At 35.2% G+C, this 14,252-nt stretch overlaps 2 protein-coding genes across 3 annotated transcripts in view; one reads left to right on the forward strand and one right to left on the reverse strand.

The window, feature by feature from the left end:
- LOC146160739 (death-inducer obliterator 1-like) overlaps positions 1–4,014 on the reverse strand; it is a 42,469-nt gene extending 38,455 nt beyond the window's left edge. For both annotated transcript variants that reach the window (XM_083383420.1, XM_083383423.1), the window contains exons 1-6: positions 2,952–4,014; positions 2,463–2,760; positions 2,040–2,109; positions 1,831–1,979; positions 770–883; positions 333–381 (exon numbers count right to left, since the gene is read on the reverse strand). In XM_083383420.1, the coding sequence (XP_083239546.1) occupies positions 333–381; positions 770–883; positions 1,831–1,979; positions 2,040–2,109; positions 2,463–2,760; positions 2,952–3,017 (746 nt within the window). In that variant the 5' untranslated portion in view covers positions 3,018–4,014. The remainder of the gene's footprint in view (positions 1–332; positions 382–769; positions 884–1,830; positions 1,980–2,039; positions 2,110–2,462; positions 2,761–2,951) is intronic.
- Positions 4,015–8,639: 4,625 nt separating this feature from the next.
- On the forward strand, positions 8,640–11,237 carry LOC146160741 (protein CASP-like). Its single transcript, XM_083384468.1, has one exon. The coding sequence runs from the start codon at positions 8,655–8,657 to the stop codon at positions 10,632–10,634; it is 1,980 nt and encodes a 659-aa protein (XP_083240594.1). The 5' UTR covers positions 8,640–8,654; the 3' UTR covers positions 10,635–11,237.
- The last annotated feature ends 3,015 nt before the right edge of the window (positions 11,238–14,252 follow it).

The raw sequence follows: 14,252 nt of genomic DNA on the forward strand, positions 1-14,252 counted from the left end.
CCTTAATCCCTAAAACAGTTGGTCCTAAATTTACAATTACGTGGAGAAAATCAATGATGTAGCTGCAAAGATCAAGCAAGCAAGAAATATTCTGTATATATATATATAATATTTGCTTTGCAGTTCATTTTACCCTCAAATAAGGATTTAGGAGGGTTTTATATGTTGCATTGTAATGTGTATATATTTATATACATATTGCACCATTTTCAGCGAAGTTACCACAAATTGGCGGTATGGTACATAACTAAATATTAGAAAACTGATTTAAACTCAGTAAACTTATTAATATATATATTTAAGGTTTAGTAGTAAAATACATAAAAACTTACTTTGTGCTTAACTGCTTTTTGTTTTCTTTTTTTGGAGAAACAGGAGTATCTAAAGATGACACAGAGAATTTAATTAATATGCAATGTATGTATGCAAAAAACCTTTCAAAAATGTAATTCACAATTTTTAATGTTGATAGGCCAAACACAGAACGCGCATGTTTGTACTCATGTCATTTGTTTCAGGCCAGGTTACTTTTAGAGAACCAAAACAAAATGTATTGAACTTTTAAGTGGTTTAAACATAAAAGTGTTGCACCGTGTGAGGAATTGAGGATGTCTGATATTTGCCAAGCTTTCCTTATTTGCCTATACAGCAGTCACCCTTTTTCACCAAACTACCATGTAAAATAAAACATGGTTGATGATTCTACGAAAAATTCAAAAAACATAAAAGTTTAACATAGCAAAAGATATTACTTAAGTAATTAACACACCTGTAGAGTGATGTTTAAGTGAGTCTTGAACTGCGTTAAGGTTTTTTTTTGGTCTTCCTTTGCCAACAGATGAAGATGAAAATGATGTATCAGAACTTGGTGAGCAACTTCTTTCTACAAATTAGCATTAAAAAATGAAAAATGTTTTGGAAATTTACAAAATAAACCGCCAAGAATTTAATTTAAAATGCAGTCACAGTTAATCTAAATAGTAACAAACCTTTTGTAAAACCATTTTTTTTGTAAAACCAGTTAACCAAACTGTATCTAGATCTCTTTAAACAAAAACCTAGTGCAATACACCCAACAGCACAAACTCTGATAGAAAACTGTAAAATGACAATTATATGCATGTCAAATTTATACAAAAGAGTAAAATCACACAATATATATTTAAATAAAGGAGTAAAATGATTTAATTGAGAAATCGAAGGCTGAAAACTCGCACTATTAAAAAATGGATTATACTAAATTTTAAAGAAAAGGGTGGCTAGAGGCTCCCGGCAGGATTGATTGAGCATTGGGTACTCATTATGAGCCCCTTGTACTAGCCCTTTTGGACAACAAAGTGCTTGAAAGACACAGGTTGCAGTTTTAAAACACACAACTGGACTTCTTTCCTTAAGCCACCAGTTTATTCAGAACTTCTTCAACTTTGACAATAATGAAATTAAGTATGTTGCAAGACTATGCAATATTTTTTAAAGCGTATATATATATATATATATATATATTGTAATAATTTGTGGACGTAACTATGACGGTTTATAAATCTACAGTTTAATAGCATAGAAATTTGAGGAGCTAGTTAAAGTATACAAAATGAGTCTAGCCATTTGCCAAGTTTGTAAAATGACTGGATTACATAAATGACACATGTGTACACTTATATTTAGCAACCACTGATACTTATCAACTATTTTTTTGCATTGCAAAATTAATAAATGCACATTTGTAACACAACAATAGATTACCACTTACCAATACCTAACCACCAAATATTGCAACCAAATTCATATAAAAATTTTTTATAAAAAGCAAAAATATTCAGTAAAACTAACTTGGTGGTTCCAATGAGGGCATCTTGGACTTGGGTATATAGGAGGGGTCAAAAATCTCTTTACCGACACCTTTGTTTGCCCTTGAACTTCGTCGAATAGATGGCTGCACAGGCTCAACCACAGGGGATTTCTTTTGCTTGACTGGCGATCTTAATTTAAAACAAAATTATAATAGCTGTTCGTGTGTAAAATAAAATAAAGTATCTTACTTTGTAGGTTTTTCAAGAATATGTGCTTCGGGATTTGGAGGTTTATATTCTTCTTTATGTACAGGTAACTCTAATTAAAAAACAAAGATAAAGTGCTTTTCAACAGTTGTCTTCTGTTTCTAAGCAATTAAAATACAAACTTTTTTGATAGACATATGGACAATTGCAAAAAATGTATTGTATGGGTTTTTGATGCACTTTTATTAGTAGAAATTTTAGTACAATATGAAAATGCCAAAACAAGACAAATCAGTGCCTGATTAATGAATCTAAATTTTATACTGTATGTTTGTTATACTAACTTAATGTTTTTATTCATACACACCGTGAAATTTTGTTTGATATAGTTAGAAATTCCAAACAGTACTACTCATAACCAAGGTGAATTTATTAAGGGTGCAGTTATAGAACGTTTATTTCTACCTTTCAATCCCTCAATCTTAATTGGCTGAGGTAGAACAGCATCAGGGTCTTTTTCTTTAGCAGGCTTCTCTTCATTCAGAGCTGAAGACTTAACTGCGTCTTCAGCATTATTAGTATCCCTTTTCAAAATTCCATCTTGTTGGTCGGTTGGTTTAATTCCATTGGTATCCATTAATTCATTTGATGTCACAGGATTCGTCTGCACAATAGCACATTCCTCAAGGGCAAAAATATCTTCAGGTGGCTTTTCCGTGAGACCAGAAAATAAATCCAGTTCTGGTTTGACAGGAAGATTTGGCTGTAGAAAACATATCGAATTGGTAGTTTTTTTTATTTTATTAAACTTTAGGCTGTCACTGAATGTTGACTAACTATTTATAAAAGTGTGAAATTAGCCACTTTATAGTTTATAAATATATATAAAACAGTATTACAAACATACAAAATAAGGTGAAAGCCAATAAGTGTAAACATAACTTAAATTCTTACTTTAACTATATCTCCTGATGTACTCTGATCTTCCACTTTATCATTATTCGGTTCTTCAGTTGACATATCAAGAACAATAATAATAACAATGTCCCTAGGTTACCTACAAAAAGTGTTTAATTTAAAACCAACTTATAGTAGTAAGTTAAAGCCATGGCAAACTGGTAAACCTATTGGAATCACAAATTGCTTTCCAAAATATGTAGCCTCTTTATCTCATGGATAAATTTTAAATCCAATTACACTCTTTTGCTTCTGTTTTAAGACATGCCTTAACAAAGAATTTACAAAAAGTAGTTTATATTACCAAAAAAAAAACTATATCCTCTACTTCGACATACACCAAACAAGTATGTTTTATTATTTTCCACATTTCAAAAAGACACATCAAAAATTTTTAGTGGAAGTTATTTTTTAAATAAATAGAAGTAGAATAAATGCATGAAGTTTCAATGCAAAATATGAAAATTAATGGCAATCAAGTCAATTTTATATCACTTATAGATTCAAATAAATAACAACCAAGCCGGAAAGTATGGACCCTGCTAGTGAAACATATGAAAGTATTTGGGTTTTGGTTTGAACTGGACTTACCTGTACGTTGAAATAAACTTGCCTGCGAACAGTTGTCTTCCGGTAAACAATAATATCTGTAACTAATGCTAAACACTTATTTACTGACTAAATAATAAAATAATAACTTAATTTTGATGCTTTTGGTAGTAAAATGCAATTTTCTATACATGCCAATTTGCCAAATCCACTTATTAGGATTGTTCTTGAGAATAAATATTTTTTCAATCTATGTCTCAAACAAATGATGCCCTGCCTTTACTGCAATGCATAGCCTTCCAACCAAAAATCCTTTCGTATAAATTTATAAAAAAAATACATAAAATAGATGGTAATACACAACAGGACTGCCAACAATATTATACTACATAACATAATATATTAATTGATATGTTTTGCTAAAAGCTTACGATTGATGATGGGGAGTAAATTGGGCGCTGGTCTAGAATCCTACCACAACGTTGAAATGATTATTAAGCAATGCATAATATGTGGGTTAGGGTGTCGGTTAGTGTTTGGGTGTGGGTAGGTCAAGTAATATTGTTTAACACTATTACTGGACTCACCCAAACCCAAACGCTAACCGGCACCCTAACCAAAATAATGTTCGTTGTGGTAGGATTCTAGACGAGCGCCGTAAATTGTAAAACAAACTTTGTACATTAAAACAAGGTTTTATATTTCTATTGTACACTCTTAAAGAACATATTTTATTGCACACATATCAACACTCAGTATTTGTACGGCAAAATCAAGGATCAAAACCAGGCGATACTATCTCGGTTGTAACTTTAACTATGATATAATCCATCTTCATCAACTTCTGGTCAATGGCCTCTTGAAGTTCGAAAAATTTTTTTCAGTTTGGCTGTTCTGTCTTCCGCTTCAGGATTAACAGATGTCTGTGTTTTATAAAAAAATAAAGATACACTTTAAAGTAGTATAGTAAATCAACAAGCCAAAACTATTTTTATCTTACAACAGAATGTGGCGCTGGTCTAGAATCCTACCACATTTTCGTCCTGGAGTTTATACCCGTCTGGTTTATCCAGTAAACAAACCTATAACGATGTGCACAAACATCATTGCTTGATCTTGGAATAAATGACAATCATACTTAACGATTTCTTCTGATAAGATACAAAATACGAAAGCGCTCTTGCAGCAATACACGCGAAAATTCAATTATAGAATCAGTAAATCTGTGCAGCACCATAGAATGCAGCACCGCGTCGAATCGGTAGCCATGTTTGGTTTTAAATTGGTTTGATAACGCTGTTTTTATTAACTACATGACAAAACTAAACTTCAATAATCTTAAAAGTGACCAAATTAATATTTTAAAATGAATAATTATAATAATTAATACCTGTTAAATGAGAAAATTTAAAGTTCAAAACAAAAGCCAACCACACAGCATCTATAAACAATGGGTTTAATTTCCTGCGTTTGACCCAATTGGTAGTGCAACTTGGCTGTAATTTGTTTACGTTGCGTTAGTTAAGGTTTTTCTATTTGTTGTCTGTCGAAAACGTGTAAAATATGCATCGTATTATTAGTTAACTCGGTGAACACTCACATGTAGTCAATCTACATTCTAAAATATCCGACATAGAAAAGGAAATGTTCATCCCTATTTGCCCAGTACCAAACTTTAAAATTAGCATAAGTGTTCAAGTTCTACAATTATCACACGATTTAGTGTAAAACCGTGGACAATTACCGGAGAATCCAAGTACCAAACTTTTTCATTTATGGGCGTTCTTTCATTTATGTACGTAGAAAGTTATGCAAAAAAACAAAAGAAAGAAATACCGTATACCGCAATGCATATTGTACCGCTTGACTCACCCAAACGCTAACCCGCATTCTAACCCAAATAATTTGCGTTGTGGTAAGCGGTATTTAAAGACCGTTTTATTTTATTAATTTATACGTTCATAACTGAAGGAGCGCCAGACCTTCTCTAATACGAGTCAGGACCCTTATTTGTGACGCATTTTTTTTGTAAGAATAAATTTAATTAGGTTTTTTTGCTGGTAAGCGCAAATAAAACAGCTCAGGCAACGACGTTAACATGGTTGGTACTATTTTTTTTCTTTATATTAGTCAAAAACGGCAATATTTTTAAAGTTTTGCTAGGTTGCTGAATACCCGGGATTATAAAAAAATTTCCCGGGATTCGGGATTGTTAATTCGCGGGAAATCCCGTCGAAACATTCCCGGAGAGGAACCCTACTTTAGTGTGGGCAATGCATTCTTCTGTAAATTACAAGACTAGCGAACTTTAGCATTATCTATTCTGTACTGTTGTTTTAATATGAAAATATGAATAGTTTATTGGTTGTTTTACAAAAAATATGGGCGCTGGTCAAGAATCCTACTACAATTAATAAATCAACGTACAATATTTGCATTAGGGTGCGAGTTAGCGTGTGGGTGTGTCAAGTATTATTATATTTATTATTTAATAATAATACTTGACCCACCCTAACCCAAAACAGTAACCCTTACCCAAATAATGTGCATTGTAGTAGAATTCTAGACCAGCGCCAAAATATGTTTAACAACTCTTTTCAGGTATATCAAGTGTGGTATGGTTGTATTGGTATACTGACTTCTAGTACAACTACAGGTAGAAAAAATTGGCCTGGCCAGCCAGTCTGCATTTCATTGCACTTATGCCGAGATCTCAGAAGGTGTGCAGGTGTGCAATAACGTTTTTTTCACACCTGACATGTGGAATTCTACCACATTTCAATTTTTTTCGATTTTTAACTGTGCAATGTACTGATTTAGGTGTGCAAAGAAAATTATTTAAAAAAATGTTGGGTGTGTTTGTTAGGGTGGAGTGAAAAAAATAAAAATCACCAATTCAAAAAAAGTCTCCTCTCAATAGTTGCCTTTGGTCCCAAAATTAAGTTTAATAATATTTTTGGGAAGTTGCCTCGAATACTCAGGTGACAACCCTGACGCCAAGGTCATGCAGGGGTCAAATCCCAGAAAAATGCCATAACTCTTTAACCTGTGGTGCTAGAGACACCGGCTGCAGAATGGCTTGCTGGCCTGTCTGGAAAGTATGACAGATCTTGACAGTATGGTGTTAGTTTTTCATCGTAGAACAAACTTAAATTATGCATTTTTTATGTTAGTATGAAGAAGCTTTATAGTTCAATATTTATTATCCCTAAAATTTCAATTTTTATGTTTGAAATAGTTAGCATCTAGCCAGGCTGGCCGAATCTTTTGGCCAAAAAAAAATGTTTTTTTTAGTCGCGCCCGAAAGTTAAATGCTGGGTTTGCCCAAGGAATGTATCAACTTTGCCGGGTTTAGGCGATAAACAAGGGCAAGGCTTATAAAGAGTACATTAGGTAAGATTAAGTTACACCTTTCGATCAAAATTATTTGTGACATTAAACAATACATAAGGGAAATGCTAAAGCACAACCTAGGGAACACTGTTACATAAGCTGTTTTTGGCGAACTAGTGTGCAAACATGCAGCTCCAAACCAGATTGAAAAGCATGAAAAAAACACAGGGTTGAATTGGGTTGAACTTCTAATATATATTGCTCAAAATAACAAATTTATAACCCAATTTAATAGAAACTGTTTGCTGGGGCTAAAGTCACACAGTGCCGGATTGCATTCCTCTACCTTCCTGCAAAAGATTGCTGGCATGAAATTCTCACCCTAAAGTACACCAGTGACGTGTACAATAATAAAACAAGGCATTTCCAGAGTTTAGATACTTATATATGGCAAAATTTTGGCGTAAAATTTTGACAAAACAAATTATTGGTGTGAATCTTTGGCGACCACAAATTATGAAGTGCAGTTGAGACACAGTGCAACATCCAATAGTAAGTGCCTATGAGCTGAATAGATTTGCTTATTACAAATATGCAATCATAGAAAAAATGGTTATAGTTTGTGTGAAGTGCTAAAATATCTTTGCTTTTCTGTAATTAAAACAGCCAAACCTATAATTAATCCTTAGGTGGAGCAGTATGGCCTGGTACATCCTCGATATTACCAATGTCATACCTGTCTATTTGACAGGAATGGCGACTATCGTGATTGCTTGTTAGGGATGTTCAAAGTAGAATACCAAGGTATTCTAGAATAATAGGTTTCGAATCTAGAATAACGAATCCAGAATAGCGAATCCTAGTATATTTTTATTAAATTATTTAACCTCGATTTTGTTTGGGGAGGGGATTAATCTTTTTCTACCCTACAGGGCCCACATTCACAGCAATAAATCGCCCAAACAATTTGCTAACATGTGTACATTATAATAAAAATGTTTTACATTCTTAACAACTGTCATTTGAAGCAGTTGTGTAAACTGTAATACATGTCCACTGTCCAGGTTGTTGCCAAAACTTATATTTTTGCCAATAGTGAGTACAATGCAACACTGCACACAGAACTCTTTAGCAATTCGGTACAGTTTTTAAAAGCATTGTTGGGTCTTAGTGCTTCTTTTTTGACTAATTGATCTGTTATGCAGTCAAATAATGTACTGCAAAGAATACAAAGTTACTATTGACATAACGAATACTTGCCAATTTACGCTGTGCATAACTGCATAACCTCGCTGAATATTGGCCTAAAGTTGACCTTAAGTAACCCTATAGCGTTTCTCGATGGCCAGCACGTGTTACTTTTGCAACTTAACGTATTTAGGGAAATTGTGAACTCCGCTCCTGACATTACATGTTAGTCACTCGCCCAATAACGCTTGATTGACACTTAATTATTAGACAAACATTATCGCCAGACGCGAAGTAATTGGTCGCCCGAAAAAACGCTGACACTGCACTACCAGGTTACATTTAAAGCAAGCACTATAAATTGGTCGCCGCAGCGACATGCCAACTTACCACACGCGTTTGTACAATTAGGCGCAACAATCGGCGGTAAAACATTAAATTATATCGGTTCCAATTACCCGAAATAAACGGCAGAATTGGATTCGAAAATGTTACCTTTGAATGCTATTATAATTAAATTGACTAAACATTTCAGAAAGACCAGTAATCTAATGGTGTAAAAATGCTCATTAAAATGTTACTACGTAATAAAATTTTGGTTGTGATTGCAGAGTTAAGTTATGTAAAACAATGGCTGTAAATGTTTCTTCAACTTGTTTGTTTTGGAAAAACTTTGATCTGCCTAAGCTACAGCGTTCACTGGACCAATCTGCAACTGACATTGCAACTAGACAAGATGAAAGTGACATATCACGCAAAAAGCTAATTGATCAATCAAAGTTGTTCAAGAAAACCTCTAGCGAAGAAGTCCGAAAAGCTGCAGCACCTCTTTTTAAAAGCTTCCAAACTGAGATTGATTCACTTACTAAAAGGAGCAAAGCATGCGAAACAGAATATCTTACATTGTATAAAAAACTGATTGAGTTGCCAGATCCTGTAACAGCGCTTGACCAAGCAGAAAGCTACCAGCGGAAAAACCAGAGACTCAATGACATTGAGACAGAAAACCAGAAGCTTCGAGAAACTCTGGCCGAGTACAACAAGGAGTTTGCAGAAGTCAAAAACCAAGAGGTAACAATCAAGAATTTGCGTGAGAGAATTAAGGATCTTGAGCGCAATGCAGCGAACAAAACACAGAGAGTTATCGAAGAAAAATATGAGGAACTCCACAAGCAATTTGCAGAGAAAGAAAAAAATCTGCAAGACACACAGGCTGCTGCAGCAGTTAAGTTAAATGATGCTGCGCAAAAGGCACACACACTTCAAGCTGCATTAGATGCTTGTCAGTCAGAGCTGTTTAACTTAAAATCAAAATATGACGAAGAAACCGCAGCCAAACAAGCTGAAGTTGACATCATTCTATTAGATCTTGAAAGAGCAAACCAAAATGCTGAAAGTGCAAGTAAGGAAGTGGAAACACTTAGAGACCAGCTAAATGATAATTTAGATTCAACAAAGAATGCTCCCTACACTTACTCAAATCTAGACCAGTCTATTGACATTGTTAGCAAATCCAATTTGGAAAATGAGCTCATAATAAAGGAAAAGGAGGTATCGCAATTGGTTGAGGATGTGCAGCACCTCCAAATGTCCATGACAAAACTTCGAGAAAGCACTGCATCCAGCATTGCTAAGCTGGAGCAAGAACTTGATGAAAAAAATGAAAAATGTGATGCCCTTCAGATGGAATTGTCACGGCAGTCTGATTATGCTGAAGTGAAAAAGGAGCTTTCCATTTTAAAGTCAACAGAATTTCCTAGTGGGGGAAAAGAGGCCAAGTCGATTGAAATGCTATTGCTGGAAAAGAACAGGGCTTTGCAAACTGAGAACACAAACCTTAGAGCTTCTAGTTACCAGTTAAAGGAGCTCTGTGACACACTTGAAGTTAAAGCAACATCCTCAGAGAAAAGTGCTCAGGAAAAGCAGGTCCTTATTGAGAAGCTGGAAACTGATTTAATGCTTGTTCAATCTCCGGCTGCTGTTGTAAGATCTGCTGCTGATGGCTCACCTGCACCAGTCAGAGGCATGTCTGAAGACTTGGTTGCAGATGCAGTAAAGCACACAAGCGGGTCAGAAACTACAAGTGAATCACTTCTACTGATTGTGTCCAGCCAGCGTGAACGTTTTCGCCTGCGCAACAATGAACTTGAGGCGGAAAACTATACCCACCAGCAAACCATACAGAGATTGCAAACTGAAACCGATACGATCCGTGCTGACAATGTCAAGCTATATGAAAAGATTAAATATCTGCAAAGTTACCCTGCATCATCAACAACAAGAATCCCTATGGAAGATGTTACAGCAAATCGGTACTCATCACAGTATGAGGAAAACCTTGACCCCTTTACTTCCTTTAACCGAAAAGAAAAGCAGAGAAAATACATGAACTTGAGCCCGCCTGAGAAAATTACCCTAAGCCTAAGCAGAATGATTTTATCCAGTAAACTAGCCAGGACTGTTTTCTTTTTTTATATGCTTTTCATGCACTGCATGTTGTATGTAATTCTGTATAAATATGCCTACACTGACGATTGCAAGAGACACTTAGCAGATTTGTGTTTTGAAAAGTTTGGATCTCAAATGGTTCCCAACCAACCCAAGCAATAGCACTAGTTAATGATAATTGCCTTTTGCAGATTGAACAAACACTGCTGTTCTTACTGATGCAAAATGCTGCACTTATATTGACAGGTCTTAAAACCTACTTGTTATTTAAGAATTTTTCAGTTTCTTCAGATTCTTTGGTGCTTTGTATTTACTATAAATTCAAGCTTTATATGTTAATATGTATAATAATATTATCTGTGGTATAGATGATATGCTGTAAAGAGAAATATAGCGATTGCTTTTGCTTCTTGTTATTCTAAAAATATGGAAGTCTGCAAGTTATCATATTTATTTATCAGAGTACTGATGTTAAGCCTGTATTTCAGTTGCTTTTAGAGTACAATGACTCTGGCTCTTAGTTCTCATAGAATGTTGTGCAACTCCCACTTCTTTTCAATTGCAGTTTTAATTTACAGTCTGGGTCATTATTAAGGGGTATTTTTGTGTAAAGTGTAACTAAAAATATATTTGTTTTTATGTAAATTGTTAAAGGATGCTGTTATTCCTCCTTTTGTGATATATAGTCATGCAGAACGCTTTCGGCACGGGTTATTTTTGCATGCTTTGCTGTGCACGGCAATACTTTTTGGTGACGAATAGAAAACAAACGTACATATATGACTGCATCGTTCAGCTAAATTATAGCATGTTTTATAAGGTACGAAAGTTCCACGTCATAAACACATAAGTAAACAGTCTCCGAAGCAACTAAATGTTATAATTTTGCAGGACACTGCACTCTTAAATTAAGGTGAATCACGTGTCAAAAGCAATGCTTAGATTTATAGCCTATTTATCTTTTCCATTAGGCATGTATGGAAAATGCTGGAGCAGCCGTTTTCCAAGCTTAATTGTCTTCCTTCTTTAGATAGGGTAACGGGAAATTAGGTCATAACGTACACCTGGCGCGAATCTAAATTTTTATTTTAGGGGCATAGAAAAACACAATATACGTCATAACGCGATATCAAGAAGTAAACCTTTAGAAAGGTGTTAATTACAATACAAAAGCCATGCATTATAAGGATGTTGTCGTTTCGCGCAAATCAAAAACATCTTAATTTCGTGTCAAGTTTTAAAAACGTATTTTCGATGGTGCGATGAAACGCACACGTCTTTCGGCTAAAACGTTTTTTTAATTGGTTAAACGTTAAGACATACTGATTACAAAAAAGGATTCGCGCCTGGTCCACCATAAAAGCAAGACGTGTCGAGCCTGAAAACGTGTAGAGTCCACTACCTTACGGAGCTCATTGGCAATTTCGGAACAATATGGCCGAGTCAATATTACACACCTGGCATGGCTACACAAATGACATGAAATATAGGAGGATTGCACCCCATCATTCAGAAATTAGTGCGGTTCTGAGCAAAAAGGGCTACGACAATTAGGGCAGGAAAGTCTGACTTTTAGACCATGAGGTCGTGGCAATGCACTAATTAGATATTTAGGATAACTCCCGGCAGAGATAAAATGAAAACGAAAAAAATGTGAGATAGAATTAATACTTGAACCATCCTAACGATAACCAGCACCCTAATCAAATAGTGTGCATTGATTTAAAGGATTTGCATGCATTACAGGTACGGCATAAAGATTTAAAACGCCACCAAAGTTGCACACTAATATTAGCTGTATTGTTTACGACTATATTGCCTGTGAATCGCGGAACTAATTCTATTGCCAAAATTTAGACCCAATCGGTATAATATTAAGACCTATAGGACCAGGGCTGCGGAGTCGTATAAAAATAACCCGAGCCGACTCCGGCCCAAAAAATAAACCCGAGTCCCGAGTCCGACTCCGGTCAAATGCGCGATTTTGTCTAGCCCCGAGTCCGGCCCGGACTCTACAGCCTGTGTTTCACCCATTTAGCCTACGTAACTAAAATAACGTGGATATTCAGCAATCTACCTATAGGGGTATAATTTATTCACTCACAATACATGGTTGGAAAATATTCCACCATATAATATTCCACCTTTACAATTTCCATTTTGCGTTTCGGTTTTAAAATTTGGTACTGCGCATGCGCATGTCGGACTCGGGACTCGGGTAGTTTTAGAAGGTCTTACTCGAGTCCCGAGTCTGACTCCAGCAAAAACAAACCGACTCCTCGAGTCCCGAGTGCCGAGTCCGACTCCGGCTCCGCAGCCCTGCGTAGGACAAATGGAATTTCTCTTTCCTCCAGGCGGAGTATACCTCACGGGCAGGCTCGGATCTAGGAATTTTGTTTGGGGTTCATGACACGTTTTTCAGAGATGACGTCACATAGTTACTCCGTAAAGTGACGTCACAAGGTTACTTTAAAATGTGACGTTCGACAAAGTTAGGCCTATCGTATATCTAAACGTGACCTACGTCACAAAAAGTTTCTTTATGAACACCACACAGTTCGTTTATTAGATTAACGATTTAGATTGGAGAGGTGTTACTTTCAATGTAAAATTGATGAAATAATAATAATATTATTACTATTTTTGTTAATTTTGGGATCTAAGCCTGCTCCAACATTGCTAGACATTCCAGCACATAATTATATCCGACGGGGCCGCACACTGTAAATTCTTAAGATGAAATAGCGAATATTTTCCATCCACGTAGGTTATGCAAGCAGAGCAGTGAAGCCGGACTCGGGACACGACACGAGTAAGGATACGTATTTAGTGGAGTGTTCTCTGCTTAATTCGTTGTAAATACTACACAATTTTTATAAAGCAATGAGAAACCTGCATATATTTTTTGAAATACATACATTGAAAATTAAGCTGTCCAAACTTGTAATAGCTGTAACTACTTATTAGAAATACATAGAATTTAAGTCGGAACCTGACAAAATCGATGACCAAACCAAACAATAGCGGCATGTTGTCGCGGTTTGGCCACCCCTGTATGTTAGCAGTGCCTATATTTATATATTTTATATAAGCACTGACGTGAGCAATAAATACCAGAAGCCGTTTTATTATTTCTTATTGCAACAGCGACACCTAGCTACGCTATTTGACGTCAAAAGAGAACTAGCCAGCAACCAGAAACGTTTCGTTTGGTTTGTTAAATAAGTTCCTTTTCGCCTATATCGCCTTTACTTTAGATAGGTCTATTTCTCAAAACTATTATCTAAAAAGAGATGTATTTTCTCGGTTAGTTTAGTAATTAAAGTTCAGAATCGTAAGAAAGTTTGCTTTATTAGTTTCTTTTAGCGTAACGCTTTTACTTTTAGAGTTTGGATAAGTAACTGAAAAAAATAAAAGTAACTGATGAAAACTCTGAAGAGATGTATTTTCTCGGTTAGTTTACTAATCTTTACTGAGTTCAGAATCTCAGTACTCACTTTGTTTCAGTTTATATTTAACGTTTTGTTAAACAAGCATTTAGCTGTTGATTTTGTTATGTTTTGTCCATTTCAAAAATGTCTAATACTTGAAAATCCTTGAATCGAACCCCTTTAAGTAATTGGTAACGGCTTTAGCAACATTGTCATGTAAATTTTAGATCCAGACATGGACAGTAGTGTGAACTTTGAAGTTACGTAGCGGGGAAACAAATAATGCACTCACCGATTCGTTAATGTTTATAGATGTTTGTAAATATCGCACAGATTTGCAAGTTCTCTG

The sequence above is a fragment of the Ascidiella aspersa genome, chromosome 3, assembly GCF_963924565.1.
Source record: "Ascidiella aspersa chromosome 3, kaAscAspe10.2, whole genome shotgun sequence".
Lineage (NCBI taxonomy): Eukaryota > Metazoa > Chordata > Ascidiacea > Phlebobranchia > Ascidiidae > Ascidiella > Ascidiella aspersa.

Excerpts from the sequence above, each read along its gene's own strand:
- LOC146160741 (XM_083384468.1), top strand. The coding sequence starts at position 8,655 with ATGGCTGTAAATGTTTCTTCAACTTGTTTGTTTTGGAAAAACTTTGAT.